The sequence below is a fragment of the Nelumbo nucifera genome, chromosome 3 (assembly GCF_055504915.1).
Source record: "Nelumbo nucifera cultivar China Antique chromosome 3, China Antique-T2T, whole genome shotgun sequence".
NCBI lineage: Eukaryota > Viridiplantae > Streptophyta > Magnoliopsida > Proteales > Nelumbonaceae > Nelumbo > Nelumbo nucifera.
In genome coordinates, this window is record NC_142651.1 from 61,361,201 (window position 1) to 61,381,257 (window position 20,057).

Below are 20,057 nucleotides of genomic sequence, written 5' to 3' on the forward strand. Positions count from 1 at the left end.
TTGCATTGAACATTAGTCCTAGTACCAATTGCTTAAATGCTTACTAAAATAGAGCTATTCCAACTCCAATGGGAGAGACAACACAAAGGATAATGGGAATTGGAAAACTCCCACATTAATGATCAACATTAAACAATTCACTCTTAGATAGGTCTCTACCACACTAAAGGAAAAGAATCCTTCCGGTGCTCGAAGCCAGAGGAAGAAGGAGACTGGAAAAATTTTTGTTGGTAAACCGAGCTTTGAGCTTTCTTCCCACAATGAATGAATGGTGCCTCCTACGGCCAGTGAACACAAAGGGCCTCTGAGAATCCTTCCAACGGTCAAAACTTGGGGAAGAAGGGATTGAAGAAATTTCTTCACTTTCTTCTTCTTTTTTGCATTCAAGGGTATAAATCAAGATTCCTTTCAACGACCGGTTAACAAAGGTGAATGCAGGGGGCCTCTAAGAATCCTTCCAACGTTCGAACACTCGCGAAGAAGGAAAGTGAAGAGGGAATCTTTGAGAATCCTTTCAACTTTTGAAAAATTGGGAATAAGAGAGATTCCAATATTTGAAACCTCGGAAGGAACGAGAGCAAACGAACGGTGCCTCTAACGGCTGGTGATAGGAGAACACAAGGGGGCTCTATGAATCCTTCTCACGTTGAAAAACTTTGGAAAAGGAGAAGAAGAAATTTCTTCTTCTTCTTGTGTTCAGGGGTATAATGGGAAAACCCCAAAATTTTTCGCTGATGTGTGGTGGAATTACCCATAAATACTGATTTGTTAAGTGGGGTCGATGAGTTTCGAATGCTGTACCAGGCTATTCGATTTTTCATTTTTTGAGGTGGAATTGCTTGTAAAAAACATAATAATAAGAGTAACAACAACAATAATAACAGCAATAACAATTCTAATGTCCTTAACGCCTATGTAACAAAAACATGTAATAAAACATGGAGTCAAGGATTTGTTGCTTTTCAACTGACCTAGCTTCAAAGTATTCTTATTTAGCACATTTATTTTTGTTATATATTTTCCTAATTCATTTCTTTCATTTTTTTGTATTGTCGGTAGTTTATGTGAATAGTTTTATTGTAGAGTATAGGCTTCTAATCCAACAACTTAAATTGAAGGAGAGTAAATTCGACCCAAATTCCAAAATAACAAGTGTGTGTCATATAATTTGCATAGTTAATTTCTTTTTTTTTTAATAATTTCTCGTCATCTAGACCTTTAGATCAGTTAGCATTTCCATTTAGTAGAACCTATTTTAGTAAAAGAAAAACTATATTATCTAATTGATGAAAAATAATTGATAATCTTACTATCAACCATGATTTGTTACAGTTTAATGATAAATTATTACAAGATTTCCAATCTTCTAAGAAGTTTTATTAAACATATTTTTGTTTTTTTTTTTTGCTACATCTCAATAAATTATTGACTTTATCCTTTAACTCCTCAAGAATATCAAAATAAGTATGTTTAAGGAGAAGATAAAGGCATTTATCTTGCAAGGGTAATTGTGTAAATTTCTTGGAAGATCTTACATTGGATGGCTTCTAGTTTGCATAGGAAGAAAAATCTCAAAATACAAAATCTATGGATGAATAATCCATATTTACATTTCAAAGAGGAAAGAGGGGAGATGATGGTTCCTCTCACCCCAAAGCTCACACGAACCTCCTCCCTCTCTCATTTTCACATACATGATTAGTTATCTTTAAATTAAATGATCAAAAATATATAAAGTCAAAATTAAAACCCTCACATGTCTTAATTGTCCCTAATAAAATCCACCATTAATCAAATTGTTTCTATTTGTTTCTAATAAAAACCCTCTTAGGTCTTAACTATTACTAATAAAATCCATTATTACTCTCTCAAACAAGATTGCTCACTCACTCTCTCTCTTTCTTCTCTCTCTCTCTCTCTCTCTCTCTCTCTCATACGCACACACACACACACACACAATAAAATGCCCCAATAATCTATGTTTGTAACATCTTCCCACCCCATTAAACCTATAATTTCCATTTAATTCTCTCTAAGCCTTTTAACATCTTTTGGTTCTTTTCTAATAAAGTATGGGTATAAAATTGATGGATACAATTAACTCTAAGTGCTAAACCAAGACCAACCCTATGGAGCCTAACTAGGACCGAAAGTGATGTCAAAAAACAAAACCCAAATTTGTCAACCCAAATAGAAGTACAACTCGGGTTGGATGTAAATTTAATAAATTTTCTATGGCCTAAACCCTAACCCAAGGTGATATAGTTAAAATTATTCAAATTTAGTAATCTAACTTGTAGGCCTAAATTTGGGATTATCATTGGGTTAGTCCATGCCGAACTTTTTACTTGTTACAAAGAGCTATAGCCTAGGCCAAGTTGATATAGGTCATAAATGAGTTATATATACATAAAAATCACATCCTTTAGTGATTTATGAATTAAAAATGAGTTATATATACACCGACATATGGAAACATAAGGGTTTTCTCTAATAAGGTTATAACTACTAAATATAAGCTTAATAATTATTTAATGAAACATTTTCTACAATTTTTTAGATAATTATTTACTTTTATTCAAACAATTATTTTATTTTTTATTACAAAAATTAAAAATAAAATGTAACAAAAATAATTTCATGGATGTGGTAGATCATCCATAGATTTACGACATGGTAAATATTATTGTTATATCACACAAAAATTAGAAAAAAATAAATATTTTACAATAAATTTCAATAGATATATGAATTAAAAATTGGAAAAAATATTTTAAAATTACAAAAAGTTTAAAAAATAAATATTTTTTCATACTAAAATTAAAAAATAAATATTGTTATTCAAAAAATACAAAAATAAAAAAATGAATATTTTAGAAATTTCAATAGATCTATGGATATGGTAGATCACCTATAGATCTATGACACAATCATTCTTCATGGGAAGATTACACCAAAATAATAAAACTTTAGTTTTTTTTGCTATTTTTTATTTTTTTCTAAATTTTCTTTAAAAATTAAATAGATTTATTTATAGCACAGAAAATATAGGATTTTTGACATATATATATATATACATATATATATATATAAAGCATTTCCAAGCATTAAAAAAACATAAAATATTGTAACATGCTATTGAATAAATTGAAAAAAAAAGTACTTATTTTTGAAAATTTTGTAAAAAGTTGAAAAAACCTAAAAATTCTTGAATTTTGGAGGTTGTTTTTGAGTTTTTTTTAAAGACTTTACAATCCAAGAATGTATAGGGATGATTTGGTGAGTTTGCAAGAGAAAGAAGGCTTTTGGAGAGAGTTACAAGCCTTTTTCTCAAAAAAATTAATTCGTTTCTTGCCTATAGGATACCATATTGTATCAGCCAAGACACCCCGATACGGTTATGATACAGTCCTGATACACCTTGATATGCCTTGATACAGGTCCAATATGCCCCCGATACGCCCCAATATGGTCACGATACGGGGTCGGCACAATGAAAAGACATGATACAAATGATTTTGTAGCATTTCCTGTGCCGGCCCCTTAAAGGTATGATACCTATCGACTGATACATTTCGAAATTTGCAGGTTGGTCTTGAATGCATGACTTAATATTTCAGGCTTGGACTGGTCGTAAAATTTGTGGGCCCTAACCTAAATTAGGATAAAAATGTTCACTCCTTCCCTAAATCCAAACCTAACCAAATTTCTAGTTAACCACATGTACATTGCATGAGTTTAATTGCAAGTGTGAGTGGGGTCTAAATTCTATTTTTTTACTAAAATACCCTTATTTGTTAAACTTGGTCTCCCTTTATTATGAAGGCAAACAAATATTTTGAACTACTACTTTTATTAAATCCATTATATTCTTCATCAATAATTAAATCCTATATTTAAGGTACTAACTCACATTTCCTTTCATTAAATGTTATATTTATGACACATTAAATAATGAACTTTGTAGACTTTTCCTAACTAAAACACCCATATTATGAATTTAGTCCCTCTTTAACTATATGGGTAAAAAATAGAATTTAAAGTTCTACTAATTTCCACTTCATTAAATTCCCTCTCATTAAGGTATTAACTTCCATTCTCTCTCTTTAAATACTCTATTTGAAGTATATTTGTTTCTCACCAATAAATTCTACAAATTAAATTTATATCCAATATTTTACCCTCTCATTAAGGTATTAACTCCAATTCTCTCTCCTTGGGTACTTTATTTGAAGTATTTTGTTTATCACCAATAAATTCTACAAATTAAATCTATATTTAATATTTTTAATAATTTAAAACATATATTCAAAATCAACATGGAAAATAATTAAACAAACCACCTTTTTTGAGTGGCAAGTAAATAGTTTAACCATCGGCATCAAATGAGTTAACCAATGTTCTCATAATTAAATAATAAAAGTTAAAAAAATAAATATAAATATAAATATTATAAAAATTATAAAAAAAAAATTATGAAAAAATTTAGGCACATCTCCAATATTATTTATTTATCATATCAAACAACAATAAGCATGCTAAATAGATCAACCCATGATATAATAAATAAATAATAGAATTTAAAACAGATAGACACAAAAATTATTAAAAACATAGTAATTTTGTAAAAAAACAAACATTTAGGAGCATCTCTATTATTATCTATTTATCATATTAAACAATACTAAGTGTGATAGATAAGAGTCATTGTTGTTAATGGAAGAAAAAGTATTAAAAGGTAAACCAACATAAAAGAAAAACTATTTTTGCATCTAATTGATAGTCAATGGTCCATAGGGAGGCAAATTAGGTGGGCTTAACTCAATCTCGAATTGACCTATCTTGTAATTTTAGATAAGCTAGTTTCGATTTTTGGTCCTCAACTTGGGCTTGCGCCTAGGTCTAGGCTCAAAAGTTTAGGCTTTTTTATTTTTTAGGTTGGGCCCAAGCTTAGCCCTTAGATAGATAAAGTTATGCCTAATTATATACATACAATCATAAACACATATATAGCACATGTACATGCATGTGTATGTCAAATTTTGTCATACTACTAATTGATAGAACAAAGTCTAAGACTAACCCAAGTGCATCAAATTTAAATTCAGGTTGGCCCATGTTATACAAATTACGCTTGGCTTTGGTCTACAGCCTTAGGTCCAATGCATGGGGTTGGATTTGGGTTAACATTAAATCAAAGATCAAAATTTTGACTCGATACTCCTCATATCGAGCAAATTGTATCGTACCTTTTGGGTTCTTTACAAGTGTTTCAGGAACCCTTTATATATATAAACCATTTAAAAAAATAAAAAATATATATAAAAGCACATGGATTTTAGTACAAGTACACCTCTATCAATACACAAAGGTGTATCGATACTTTAAACATTGGATTACATTCAGCCCAACCTACTTGACTTACACCATAATGGTCCAATTGTTTGATTAAATGGGTTAACCAATATTGTCATAATTAAATAATAAAAATGCAAAAAAAAATGCAAAAAAAATAAAAAGTACATAAAATTTATAGAAAATTTTGACACATCTTAGATATTATAAATTTATCATATCATACAAAAATAAGTGTGATAAATAATAATTATTTTTAAAATTAATTATATAAATGGAATAAAAACATTAAAGTTGCCAGAAATGATAATGCATAATAAAAAATAGGCTAAAACATAATGCCATAATTACATAATAAAAATTTAAAAAATAAATAAATTGAACTAAAAAATAGAAAACACAATTTGTCTATAAAATATGTACACATATCTAATATTATATATTTTTCATGATAAACAAAAATAAATATGATAAATAGGAAGTATTTTAAATAATAATAGAAATAAAATATAAAATCTAAATCCACCAACACACTATGCTTTAATTATTTATCCTTTTTAAATGATTCTAATAAAGGTATTAAATTTATTAATGTTATCTAAAATTTCCACATGGAACGCACATACGACATATTTACTAGTTAATTAAAAGTGTGAATAGACATATTTCTAATAATTATTTGATTCTATCACTAGTCTAAGGTAGATTAAAACTTAATGTGTGTGCACTCTTACTCTCATAATTATATATGTCCTAATTATATGGGATTAAGTATATAATTTTTATTTCTATTCATGCTATATTCATAGGGATGACAATTTCTACTTTACCTAGTAGATATTTGCCCTTACCCTCTTCAATAAGGTGGGTCTTTTCTATGAAGAATAATGGATTTTGCAATGAGGATGGGTTTTAAGATTTTACAACTCATATTGGTATAGGTAGTTGTGGTATTAGGTTAAACCCAACCCTCCTCAACCTGCACATTAAATTTACTAAAATGCCATAATGCTTATAATTAAATTATTATTATAAGACAAAGTTATGTATTGTATAGAATTTAATAATCTTTTGTATTTTATTTAAAGGATTATTAATAACTAGTGTGTTTTTTATATGTTTTAATCAAATAATTAAATTCTTTTTTATGTTTGATCATATTATTTTGCTTGTTTATTGCTTATATAGCAAAAATTAGATGTAGGTTCTAGGCCCAACCCACTAACCTAACCTATTCAACTCTTAAATGTGTGGAAGGTAGGGCTAAGGAGGTTTTTTCATTTTTATATGTGGAAAGAGTTTGGATATTAAAAGTCCAACTTATTACAAGTTTTGTACATTATACAATTGAGATGTTTAAGAGGCGAGAAATATTTAAAATTTGTAAAACCTATTCCATTGCCATCCCTACACATCTATCATTAAATTATGGGTTCTTAAATCATTTATTATTACTTTCACCAAAATCCTACTTCTAACCCTTTCAACTTGTAACACTACCTTTTATATCAAGTTATATAAATGGTGTGCATTCTCATTTATCTTTCTTGTAAAATAAAAATAACAAAATGAAAATTGTTATTAAAGAATATATTTTTATATATTAGTAACAATAGGTTATATATTAGTAACAAAATGAAGAATTAAAATATACATATGTATAAATATATATATTTTAAAACATTTCATATAATTTTTATTAATATTTATAAAATATATAATTTTAGTAACTAATCAATTTTTTAAACATTTAATAACAAATACATCATTAAGAACAAATGATATCTAAAAATTAAAATTTAGATATATATATATAAATAATAATGATAGGTAATTAAAATGTTATGTAGTAATAGTTTTATTGTTTTCAAAGAAAAATTAGGTTTTACTTTCTTAATTTATAATTTTACATCAAAAACATTAATTTAAATTATAATGATTAGGTAATTTATAATATATAAAAAAAGCTAAGTAAACAAATTTACATTTAAAACATAATGAATTGATAAATATAAACCTAATATAGATTAATATGAATAGTGTATTAATCAATATTGTAAATATAAGTAAAATGGAATATAGTGTTTTAAACATTCCATCCATGCATGTGTTATTATTAACCTAAAAAAATTAATACATATCAATACTTTAAACTTTGTACAATATTGAAAATACTATATATACATGTAAAATATATATAAAATTGTAATTTTAAGAGATGCATCGCAATATACTTTTACTATGAATAGATAAAGTGAATAAGTTAAGATATATATGAATACACTAAAAAATTTAAATAAATACAAAAAAATATATTAATAATAATATATATATAAATTTTACATAACTATAAATTAGTTATTTATACATTAAAAAACATAATTTGATAGTTTATATAATTTGAACCATCAAGACATAATGATAACTATTAGTGACAAACATTTACTAAGAATTAAAATATGTACCTACCTTAGTTCTCAAAAAATATCAACATAGTTTTTATTAATATGTATAAATATATAAATTTTAAAAATCAAATTTAACGCTTTATGGCAATCATTAACTAAGAAGAGAAAATTTAAAACTAAGAAACAAAATGCATACAATTACAATAAGTATTAATTATAGTATATTGGTAGATATATCATCTTTTAAATAAATAACTAAGAAATTTACATATATTGTTTAATATAACAAATTATGTATTATTAATTGTTAATCATTAAAATTTAATAATGTATTATAAATAATGTTTAAATATCATTGCGTATCAAATGTATTAATTTTCAAAGTAATTAATATGTAATTTTTATATATATCTAGCATATTGATACGTTAAGCCTTAGTTATAAAAATTAATAAGAGTAGCATAATATATTATTAAAAAAATAAAAATCATAATGTAAAAAGTTTGACTTTGAAAGCAGGCTTTTAATGAGAAAAATCACTTATGAGACATTTGAATTTAAAAAGTTACCTTAAATATAAAAGAAAAATGAATAATTATAGGGATTTAAATAATTGGTATGTATCAATTAATACAAATCAATACTTTAAATCTTAATCTTAAGTATAAAACTATTAAAAATTTTATACAAGTAATATATTATAATACACTAATCATTTAAGTTTAATGACATGTTACACACAAGATTTAAGGTATTAATACATATCAATTTTTTTATTCATCGATATCAAAATGATTTAGATATTCTTAATAAGTTTAAACATTAATGTTTCTCTTAATATATGTATACTTGAATCATCAAAGTGAAAAAATAGAAAAAGAAAAAGAACATTGATAGTTAAAAATTCTATAAATACAATTTTTGTCTCTAATATATCAATACTTTGAATTTTATTGTTGGAATTAATAAGAATAATGATTGGGAGTAATACAAATTTAAATTTAAGAACATAAAAATTATCATAAAAAATATAATGTATTCTCGTATAGATTAGTATCATGCCTATATTAGTTATTTCACCTATGTTACATGTTCATAACTTCACAACTAGTATACATTAGTTCATTAAAATTAATGTGTATTCATATATTAAATCTTGGCATGGGATATAAAATCATTAGTAAGAAAATTTGAATATTTATATTTAAGTTCAAAGATAATAAATTTATAATTACATCATAACTTGTCATGGTTAGATTTATTTTGTATCGTAAATTTTAAAACAATTTTATTTTTAATAAATGTTAAAATAAACAATAGTTATTTTCTAAAAATTTGGAGAATAAAAATAATTATAAACATTTTAATGAGAGAAAATATGAAGGGTTATTATATTAAAAACATAATGTACTCTCATTATATCATTTTGTATCATATGCTCATATTGGTCATTTCACCCATACGATATATTCATAACTTAAAAAATGGATATATATTAATTAATACAAATTAATGTATGTGAATATTTTAAATCTTAACCTTAGATATATATGCCACTAGTAAAAAGATTTAAATCTTTATATTTAAGTTTAAAGACAACAAATATACGATTAAACCATTACTTTTTATGGATATATTTATTCTAGATCTTAAGCTTTATGACAATTTTCTTTTCTTGATGAATTTGTCAACAAATGCTAAAAAAATGATCATTAAAATTAGTATATTTATAAGTGTCAAAACAAATTATTATTATTTTAAAATAATAATGAAGCTTTGCTTTGAAAGTGGTTATGAAGATTGCTAATGGAAAAGGACAAGTTATAGACTAAGGTGATTATAAGTATTCATGGACAAATGCTTGATGAATGGGACATTGGAGTTCTAGTTAGGGATACATGAGCCTCTCTCTAAAAATCTATACATGCTATTCTTCTTTCTTTCTTGCCTTTTATGATGTATAACATTTGTTCTTTTAATCAAGTGAAATTTTAGGAGCATAATTAGGTAGGGGATGTGTTTGAAAGAACAATTTCCTTCATTGTATTCCATTTTTTTTTAAAGATGAGCTAGTGTCTACTTTTTTTATTCCCTTAGACTCAGACTCTAGGATTAATTGGGACTTGGGTTTTAAAAAAATATTAAAAACTCTAAAGTCCATAGTGTTTCAATTCTAATTCAGATTTTAGGAGAAATTATTTTGGACTTGGGGATGAGAGATAACAAGATATGGATTGACTTCATGTGGTGTATTTTCATGTGCCTATGCCTACTTTTTCAATGCCTTAGTGTCACAAGTGACTCCTTCATCGTGCCATCAAGCACCTACCGTAAGCCATCAGAGTGCCAACCGCGTGCCTTCATGGTGTCAACATGTGTGTCATGGGTGGGCTTTGCATGTATTTTGTAAGGGGGGACCGCCAATGGCGTTATTGTAATTACATAGTATGATTTTTCATCCTTTTGATGTTTCCTATTATCACTCCCCCAAAAGCTTAACGTACTCTTTGAGGAGAGGTAGGTAGTCGAGTGAGTCATGAGCATGTAAAGGTTAAGCATGAGATTCCCTCGACACTGAACTGTGTGCTTATGCTTGACATCCATTAATGCAATACAATTTGCCTTTTATCTAATTCATGTGCCATCTTTGTTGCCTTTTCTTGTGTTGTTGCTTATTGCTTAGGCTTACTCATCGCATTCGAGTGCCGCACGGGGTCCCAACGACTAGCACTGTGACATTAGTGCAACCCTCTAATAGCATGAGGTAAGACTTTTTAGTCTTGAAAGTTTAGGGTAAATCAATTCCTCTAAGGATTGGAACTTTTTGTTGGAGAGCTTTTCAAGAATGTATAGTACTTGTAACTTTTTCCATAGAAAGACCCAAGTGGTTCTTATCTCTTAATTGGTGTATGGCTAATGGTGAAAGTTGTTATCACTTATTAATATCCAATCCTTTTGTTTTAGATATTTAGGTTTACTTTTTCTCTTTGCTTGATTACAAGTGGACCTCAAGAAAATATAAAAAGATTATTTGCTTATTCCTGTTTTAGGTGGCCAAAGAAGAGGGGTAAAACTCTTTCAAGATGTGTTAGACCTACCACTTATTAGACAATTTGGGAAAAAAGGAACTCAATGGTTTTTTTTTTTTGACAAAGAAAGGAATAACATTATTGAAGCAGTTACTATTAGAGTGGTATAGTGGATGAAATTTCTAGAAATGTTCAAGGAATCTCTATAGATATGATCAAAAGGAATTAGCTGATTCATCCCCTGTAAAAACCAATACCAACCCCATTTTCTCCACCAGTTTCTAGTTTTATCAAACTAAACTTTGATGGCAATAGTGAAAGTAACATGGGGTCGTTTGGCATTGGAGGAACCTTTAGGTTGTGTTTGGATACAACACAAATGAATTTACGCTGATGCAAAATTATGACAATGCAAATGATTTTAGTGTAAGTTCTAGCCTGTTTTTGTTTTAAATTTAAGCTTATTTTGTTTGATTGTAATACAAATAAAGGAAATTAAGACATGAAGCATAATAAAATAAAACCCAAAACAAAATTAAATGAGAATTTGCATTATTTTTTCATTTGCACTCTCATGCATTTTTACTAGTGCAAATAAAATTGCACTACAACCAAACACAACCTTAGGAACGAAGATTGGAGAGCAATTGCTTTATTTTCCAATCCTATTAGTGTTGGTGACTCACTCCGAGCTAGGATCTTGACAGTGGTGGAAGAGATGAATAAGGTTAAGGAGATGAATTGTCGCAAGCTCATTGTTGAAGGGGACTCAAAAATGGTTATAGATTGGCTACAAATAGAAGAAAATGGTTTATAGAAGTTCGCTAATGAAAAAAGATTGTTCAATTGGCTAGCACAAGGGTTGGAAGTTCAATTGTAGTAAGTAAAAGAGAAGTGTAAATTCCTTTACGAATACTCTATCTAAGCAAGGGATGGGGTGGGAAGGGAACAAATGTTTTGGGCTATGTTGTAATCTTGTCTTTTTTTGGGCACATTTACAAAAATTCAACTTGTGCCAATATTGTATTGATTGCATAACAATATATTACAATGGATACAAATGGATATGATGCACCAATTGGTAAAATCTCTATTTTTTTTTTAACAAATCTTCTTAACTTAAATCATTATACTGTTTGTTTTAAGCATAGTTGGAATTCTTTCTTCACTCCTAATTTGCAAAACCAAAGAAAAATATGTAAAGAGGTAATTTTATTTTTCATTTAATCATCATGTTCAATTGATGTATGTTGTGGCTCAATTTGTGATCTTTATTAGATTTGTGCATTTTCTTCAAAGAAAGTAGAAAAGACCAAAAATTAAAAAAAATATATTTTATATGTTTTAAATGATACTCATGGTATAAAATAATTTTATTTTAGTAGATTGAAAGCTTAAACATTATTTGATGCATTGTTATTTGTTAATGTATCTCTTTATATAAACTATTAAACTCTGCATTTATTATGTATTTATAGGATTTATGAGAAATTCCCTAATAATATCTAATTCTATCCATATATTTTTCACCATATTCATGTATATCCAAAGTGTCCAATACATATTCACATCCAAGCTTCAAAGTGCAATAGTCGATACAATGTTTTGAACCTTTAAATACATGTATTCAATCTTTCCATCATTTTCAATGTTAATTAAGTGTATCCCAATTTATGAAGCAAAAAAAAGTATATCCCAATTTATACTTCACATAAACCATTAAAGTATTTCTGACCAAGTAAAACTATTAAAATATGTATTTTTTATATTTAAAGACTTATTTTTTATCAGTGATTTATAAGACTTATTTTTAGTCATCAAAAAATTATCCTTGATGTTACTGATATATTTTTAAGTTTGTTCGACTTTTCCTAAGCATTCCATGCATATCAATCTTTCTACCATACCCATACGTGTCCAAAATGTGTCTATGATAAATCTCCTAAAATTGCCTTTCCAATACTCTTCATGCTTCTAATACATTAAACCTTCCTTTCCTCCTCCCTCTCTCTCTCTCTCTCTCTCTCTCTTCCCACTCTGTCATTTATTGCAATTAGGTTTAACCAACCAGGTAGGAACATGTGACAGCATAAGAAAAAACCCACTTCAACCCAACCCCATATGAACCCTAAACGCAACCAACCATAACAGAACCATAGACAGAGAGAGAGAGAAGAGAGAGAGATTGGCATCTCCCCTTTGAAAGTGATAATGGTACAATATTAAAAGCTAATCGGTTGAAAACTTGGAATGATATCATAATTAACAAAAGTAAATCCCTATATGAATCCTGCTATCAGCAAGTACATAATTCAATGGCAAGCTCCTTTGGAAGCAACCAACTTCTCTACTAGTGATACAAGTCTACAACCTAAACTATTTTACCCCTGCACTCCCTTAACGCTTAAGTATGCGTACGTAGTTCCCTCCAAAGGAGACCAACATGCTACAGCGTTGTGTTAGACCATGGAACTGGATCATTTTCACAAGTATGCGTATTCTTTTCCCTTGTAGAACAAATGAAAAGCCCCGTTAATTTAACTAAATATACTTCAAGCATCAGGGACATTCAAGTTCTTGAAGAGCTCGGGAAGGTGGGCGTTTGTTAGTTTGGTCCTCTTGCTAATCTCGCGATGCTTCTTCTTGGGCTTTGACTTGGGTGCAATGCCATGCACTTGGGCCATAGCCCGCCTCTTGGCAGTGTTGGTTGCAGGCTTCATCCCATTCTTTTGGAGGTCCTTTTCTATGTCAACCATATCTACTGGCAGCTTCATTTCCCTGAATAGCTGCTTTAGGTCATCATCCACCTTGATCGGAACCCTAGGATCATTTGGGTAGGCTATGTCTTCTTGTGAATCAAAATTCGACAGCAGCCAAATCTGGCCTGCAGCCTTCAAAGCCTGCACAAAGAAGTATATATTTGTTGTAAGTACCGTCTATCTTGACTTTCTAAAATTACCACTGTATTTTTGGTCCTGTAGATGGTGGGAACAGGTTGGTTAGTCAGGCTATCTAGTGAGCTCTTAAGAAAAGTAATCCTTTTACTGATAAAAAAACAAGCGTAATCTCTTTTATATGCTAAATCGAAAACTAGCAATAAAAGGAAAAGAAACACCTACCAAGGTAAAATATATTGGTATCACATATGATATAGGTAGCTTATATACAGATATGTGTTGCAATATAACGCATGGATACATTGGAGAAATTCTTACAAATCCCTAGGAGTAAGCATTATTTGATTAAAACCAAAATTTTTGGTTTTGGTTCAGTTTTCTCTTTACAATTTTGGATTCAAAATTTTGGTTTAATCGGTTTCATTTTTAACCAAATAAACCAAATGTTCACCCCTACAAATCACACAAATACGTCAATAACACTAAATCTAAGGTTGAAATAACTAACTATAAGGCATAAACATATAAGAAATGTACACTTTAATAGTTTTTATGAAGAGATGAAATACAACATGTTAGATACCATACAATACTAATAATACATAAAATAATGTTTTTTTATCAATAATGGGTAATGCTGTGTTTGGTTGCAATGCAAATAAATTTGCACTGATGCAAAACCATGGCAGTGCAAATGATTTGAGTATAAATTTTGACCTATTTTTGTTTCAAATTTTAGCTTATTTTGTTTGATCACATTACAAATAAGGTAAATTAAAACATGAAGCAGAATAAAGTAAAATCCAAAACAAAATTAAACAAGAATTTGCATTTTTTACATTTGCACTCCCATGCATTTGTACTAGTGCAAATAAAATTGCACTGCAACCAAACACAGCCTAAGCTTTATTAATGATTCAAAGCAAGCCAAGTATAAGTACAGGGAGAGAGAGAGAGAGAGAGAAGCCTTCTTAGCCCTCCCATAGAGTTTCAAACATAAAACAAACTAAAATCAAATCAATTACATCTGAGACCAAAACAACGAGACACTATTCACCCCTTGTTAAACATCAGTAAGACAATAAGCACTTCTTTTGACCCAAATAGGGTGGCAGTTGAGCAGGTTTGGGTGGGTTGGGTTTGGGTTGAGCTTCAACCCAACCAGTCTAACCCGCCAACCCTTTAATGACCCATTTAGAACAAAGTAAATGGGTTGAGTTCAACCCAACCCATTAGCTTTTTAAATTCAAATTATAGAAAATTACAGGAAATGCAAAAAAAAAATGAAATTACAGGAAAATAAAACAAAAATTATAGAAAAAAGAAAAATAGGAATAATAGAAATTGCACAAAAAATATATAAGTTACAGAAAACACAAAAACAAAAACAAAAAATCTAACACAATGGGCGGGGTGGGTTCAACGGGTTGGGTTGGAAATGATCAGCTTACTAATGTTCATATTCCTTGCTCTTTGTATTCCTTCCATTACCGCCGCCAATAACTCCCCAGTCACCTACTCCAATTGGTCCTAGGAAAAAAGCAATTATTTTCACTTATCCCTAAACACACCTCCAATGCCTGAGGACTTGGGATTTCCAACACTACTTCCATCGAAGTTCAACTTACTTAATAAAACCACTATTTGGGGGGCGGGGAGCATAGTGGAGTTGAGGCCTCCTTAAATGGGACTGAATTAGCAACTTCCTTCCAGTGAGTGTAGACCACCTCTATGCTAGTTTCTTTATTACTCTCCTTGTTTGAAAAACACTCTTGAGTTCCTTTCTTACCAAATAGTATGGCAGCCCATACACATCTCCATACTATCCTTCCCCTTTTCATTGGCCAACTGAACATTGTAGAGGCAAAGAAACTTTGCACATTTGGTGAGGGAGTCCACCTACACCAGAATAAAGAAAGAAACAATTAGGAGGAGAAAATTGTAAGTATTTCAATGGCCAATTGGACACCTCACACCCCAAAATATTTGCACACTCAGATACCTCCCCCTCCTCTATGTTAATCCCCACCATACAGCTTATATCAAACTTCACTTTTAAATTTTGCATTTGCTCAAAAAGTTGTACAAGTAGTTTCAAGTTCCTAGCCCACCTCAAATCATCCTCTTCACGAAAAAGCATCATACCATCTGCAAATTGTAAATGAGTAAGAAGTACCCCCTCCCTTCCAACTCTCCAACCCCTTATTAAATTTCTTGAATATTCTCTAGAGATTAATCTCCCAAGAACATCTACTGCTAAGGTAAAAGGGAAGGGAGAGAGGGGTTCCCCTTGTCAGATACCCCACAAAGTAAGGAAAAAGTCCACCACTGTTCCATTCATCAGGATAAAGTAATGGCAAGTCCTAAGGCATCCCAACACCCATTTACACCATCTGTCCAAGGTCAAGCTTGCAAACCACTCCTTTCTTCCCAGCTCTCTTCAAGTCCTCCACACTTACGTTTACTATTAAAATTTGATCAGCTATTTGTCTCCCTTTCACAAAAGCCCCATGATTAAGTGCAATGATGGTAGGAAGGGCTAGACTAATCCTAAGAGACATCACCTTTGCTATAATCTTATACAAGCTACTCACCAGGATAATTGGAGTTTAACCCCAGATTAATTACTCCTCTCTTGTAAAATTCATCAAACACTAATTGAAGGTCTTCTTTCAAAATATTCTAGCACTCTTGATAAAATACCATTGTGAACCCATCTGGCCCTAAGGCTTTTGCTTTATCCATAAAAAATACTACTTCCTTTATTTCCTCCAAATCAAATCTTCTTTCTAACCAATCATTGACCTCAATCTCTAACCTTGGCCACTCCAATCCTTTTTACCCACACTTTGCCATTTAGGGGCTTCTAAAAATAGATTTGAAATGATCCACAAAAGCTCCAACTATCTCATCTTGTTGCATAATGGTTGAACCCTCTACCACTAACTTAGCTATGAAAATTTTCCTTCTTCTCTTGTTCGCCACAACATGAAAGAATTTTGTATTCCAATCTTCATCTTTTATCCACTTATGCCTTGATTTCTTGTCTCCAACTTATTTCCTCTTCGTATAAAACGTCCTCCAATTGATTCCTCAAAGTCTGTCTTTGTTCCTTATCACTTTCCTTAAAAGAACCCCCTTCTTTCACGTCTAATTCATAAATTTCATCAATCACAGCTTGCTTCCTTTCTTCTAATCTCCCAAACTCCGAAGTGTTCCATTCTTTAAATTTGGTTTTCAAATACTGAAGCTTCTTATGAAAAACTCATTCCTTTCCACTTGACTCTAGGTTCACTTTCCTCCCACCAATACTTAACTCTTTTGATAAATCCTAAATGGCACAACCACATATTTTCAAATATAAACAAAGATGGTCCAGCACTTCTCAACTCCCCTCCTTTGAAATCAAAATTGACCAATGGTCAAAAGTTACCCTGGGCAAAGCTCTAGACACCAACCCTCTCCAATCTAGTGAGAATAGAAACTATCCAATTTAGAACAGATTGAATTCATTTGGAGACTAGACCAGGTAAAATTACTGTTAAGTAATTGCACCTCCTTAAGCTCATAAGTACTCACAAAATGATTAAACTTCCTCATACTTGTCATCACCCACTGCCTCAAGTTGTTAGTTTCATCTATGAATTTGATTACCTTAAAATCCCCCCTATGCATCAAGTCCTTCCCACAGTCCTCTAATATCACCCAATTCTTCACATTTCATTTCTCTCCCTATAATCATTAAAGCCATAAAGATTTGTCAATACCCATTCAAATCCATCCTCTACTTGTCTAAATTTAATAGACACTGAGAACTTACCCATAAGTTCTTCAATACCTACTAGCACTTCACTTCTCCACAATATCACTAAACCACCTAAGAATCCCCACGATGGTGCAACTCCCATTTAATCTACCAGCTTGGATTCTAGATCTAAAACCACATCCAAGTTTTCTTTCCTAAGCACCTCCTTAATTATTGATCTTTTCATCGCACTCCCCAGAACCTACTTGTTCCCTTTCCACTTTTCCCTTCTCTCACTGAACATTTTGTCCCCCTTCACATCCAACTTCACTCAATTTCCTTTTCCCCACTTTTGTTCTTTTTTCCTTCTTCTTCAATAAGACTTTCAAGTCATTTAGATCCTTCAATTTACATCCTAGCTGTCTAACAAAATCTGCCACCTCTACTAGTTCCTCCCTCTCTTCCTCTCTATTCACTCTATCCTCTCCACTCTCCTCCCCTCCCTTATTTACCTTAGTTTCTTCTTCACTTGGCTTACCCATTGCTTCCTTCTACAATTCCTTCTTTTTTAACCTTCCAGTAACATCTCTATAAGTTCCCAATTTTTTTTTCCCTAACCCATTTCTTCCTCTAAGACAATTCCTTCCCTTCTCCCCATCACTTCCCCATTGTTTCTCGCATCATCATTATCTCTGCCATTGGCTTCCCATGCTGAATCTTGGATGAGAATTTTGAACAAAAGCTTCAGACACAAAGCAAACATTAGTAACTAAACTCGAATTGACAAGGTTACATGGGCTCTGTCTAAGGGGGGCCATAGTGACTAAAGAGAAACCAACGGTTAGCTTTCCTTGTTTGGTGGTGTGAAAATCACCTTCCCCCCCAGTATGGTTTTGTTTAGGAAGATTTCCCGTCTCCTTTTCAATCCATATATTACTTCTAAATACCTATGGTTTGCCCCTATCTCGTGCAAACCTATCCTGCCTCTGATGATCCTCAGCTATTTCTTACGGACACCCTGCATAAATTTCTTATTCATTCCTAGTTCTTCTGTTTCCACACTTCAGTTTTCCTTCCCAACATCCTTATTATGTGTTATTGCCGACTGTATAGGGGTAGTTTAGTCCTTCTATTTATGTTCAAGTTTATGTGTAATGTTTATGTTAAGTGATGTGCCCTATACTTCAAGTAAGGACATGTTTTTCTTTTGTTTTAATTTAATAGAAACATATAAATATAACCTGGCCAACTAGAGATGGTGACTTTTCTCTCTTGTTCAAGCCAGTTTTCTCCTTCTCCTTTCTTTTCTTCTCCTCTTTTTCTCTCTTCTATCCCCTCTAACCTTCCTCTAATTCTAACAGAATTCTAGTGCAGGTCTGAACTTATCATGGTATCAGAGCCAGGTTGACAAAATCAGATCTGCCCAGAATTCTGTCCTATTGCCATTCAGCCTAGGGTTTTACAGTTTTCTTCATCATCATTGGAGATAGGGAAAAGGGCTGAAAAGGAGTGATCACCATTTCCCTTTGGAGGTTTTCATGCCTCCTGTCAGTGGTTTAGTGGGTGTTTGTGGTGGTTTGTAGGAAGCCCTCTAATTGATGGCACGAAGGGGGCTTTTTCGGGTGTGTTTTCCTCCCTTTCACAGTGACAGTGCTATGGTGTGTATTCAGGTAGTTGTGTGGTAGTTTTGTGGTGCTGAAAGTGAAGAAATCAGCGATGGGTATTGCTGAAAATTGTGACTGTGGGTGGTTTCACTAGTGTTCAGTGTGGTGAAAAGTGATTTAGAAGTTTGATATACGAAAAAAGGGGGAATTCAGATATGCGAGAAAGTAGTGAACACAATTCTAGTGTTATGTTCCCCACCGACTACCTGAATGTTTAGATGACTTCTAGCAAAATCTGTAGAGGTCTTTCTTAGAGCTAAGAATAAAGTGAAGCATGTAAAATAAGAAAAACCTCCCGCTGACTCTCTGGAGTATAGTGATTGGGAACAAGAATATGCACCGGTTATGACCTGATTATGGAATAGTATGGAACCCAAGATCAGTGTGAATTTTATGTTCCTAGATACAACCAAGGAGATTTGGGACCATGCCAAGAAATTGTACTCAGGACAAGACAATACTACTAGAGTGCATCAGCTTTATCAGGAATACTTTAATCTGCAATAGGGTAATTAGTCTTGAGGAGTACTATGTTCCTAGATACAGCCAAGGAGATTTGGGACCATGCCAAGAAATTGTACTCGGGACAAGACAATACTACTAGAGTGTATCAGCTTTATCAAGACTACTTTAATCTGCAATAGGATAATTAGAGTCTTGAGGAGTACTATGTTAGCATGAGGAATCTTCGTAATGAGTTGAATGTGTACCATCCCCTCACTTCCGATTTTAAGATTCAGCAACAATAGAGAAAACAACTAGATGTGACCAGTTTTTAGTAGGGCTGAAATCTGAATATGAACCAGTGAGAGCACAAATACTAGGAGGGTTAGCTCTTCTATCTCTAGAAGAGGTGTATGCCGTCTTCGGAGGATTTCTATTGGGCCCACAGAGAATTCTAATATCTCTAATAGGCCTGCCTTTGCAATGACAAGAGGGTGAAGTCGTGGTGTAGGTGG

General features: G+C 31.2%; 1 protein-coding gene across 7 annotated transcripts in view; it reads right to left on the reverse strand.

Annotated features, from left to right (window-relative positions):
• Positions 1 to 13,027: 13,027 nt before the first annotated feature.
• LOC104609404 (transcription initiation factor IIE subunit beta-like) overlaps positions 13,028 to 20,057 on the reverse strand; it is a 29,381-nt gene continuing 22,351 nt past the window's right edge. For all 7 annotated transcript variants that reach the window (XM_010275702.3, XM_010275704.3, XM_010275700.3 and 4 more), the window contains one exon: positions 13,028 to 13,692. In XM_010275702.3, coding sequence (XP_010274004.1) covers positions 13,345 to 13,692 — 348 coding nt within the window. In that variant the 3' untranslated portion in view covers positions 13,028 to 13,344. The remainder of the gene's footprint in view (positions 13,693 to 20,057) is intronic.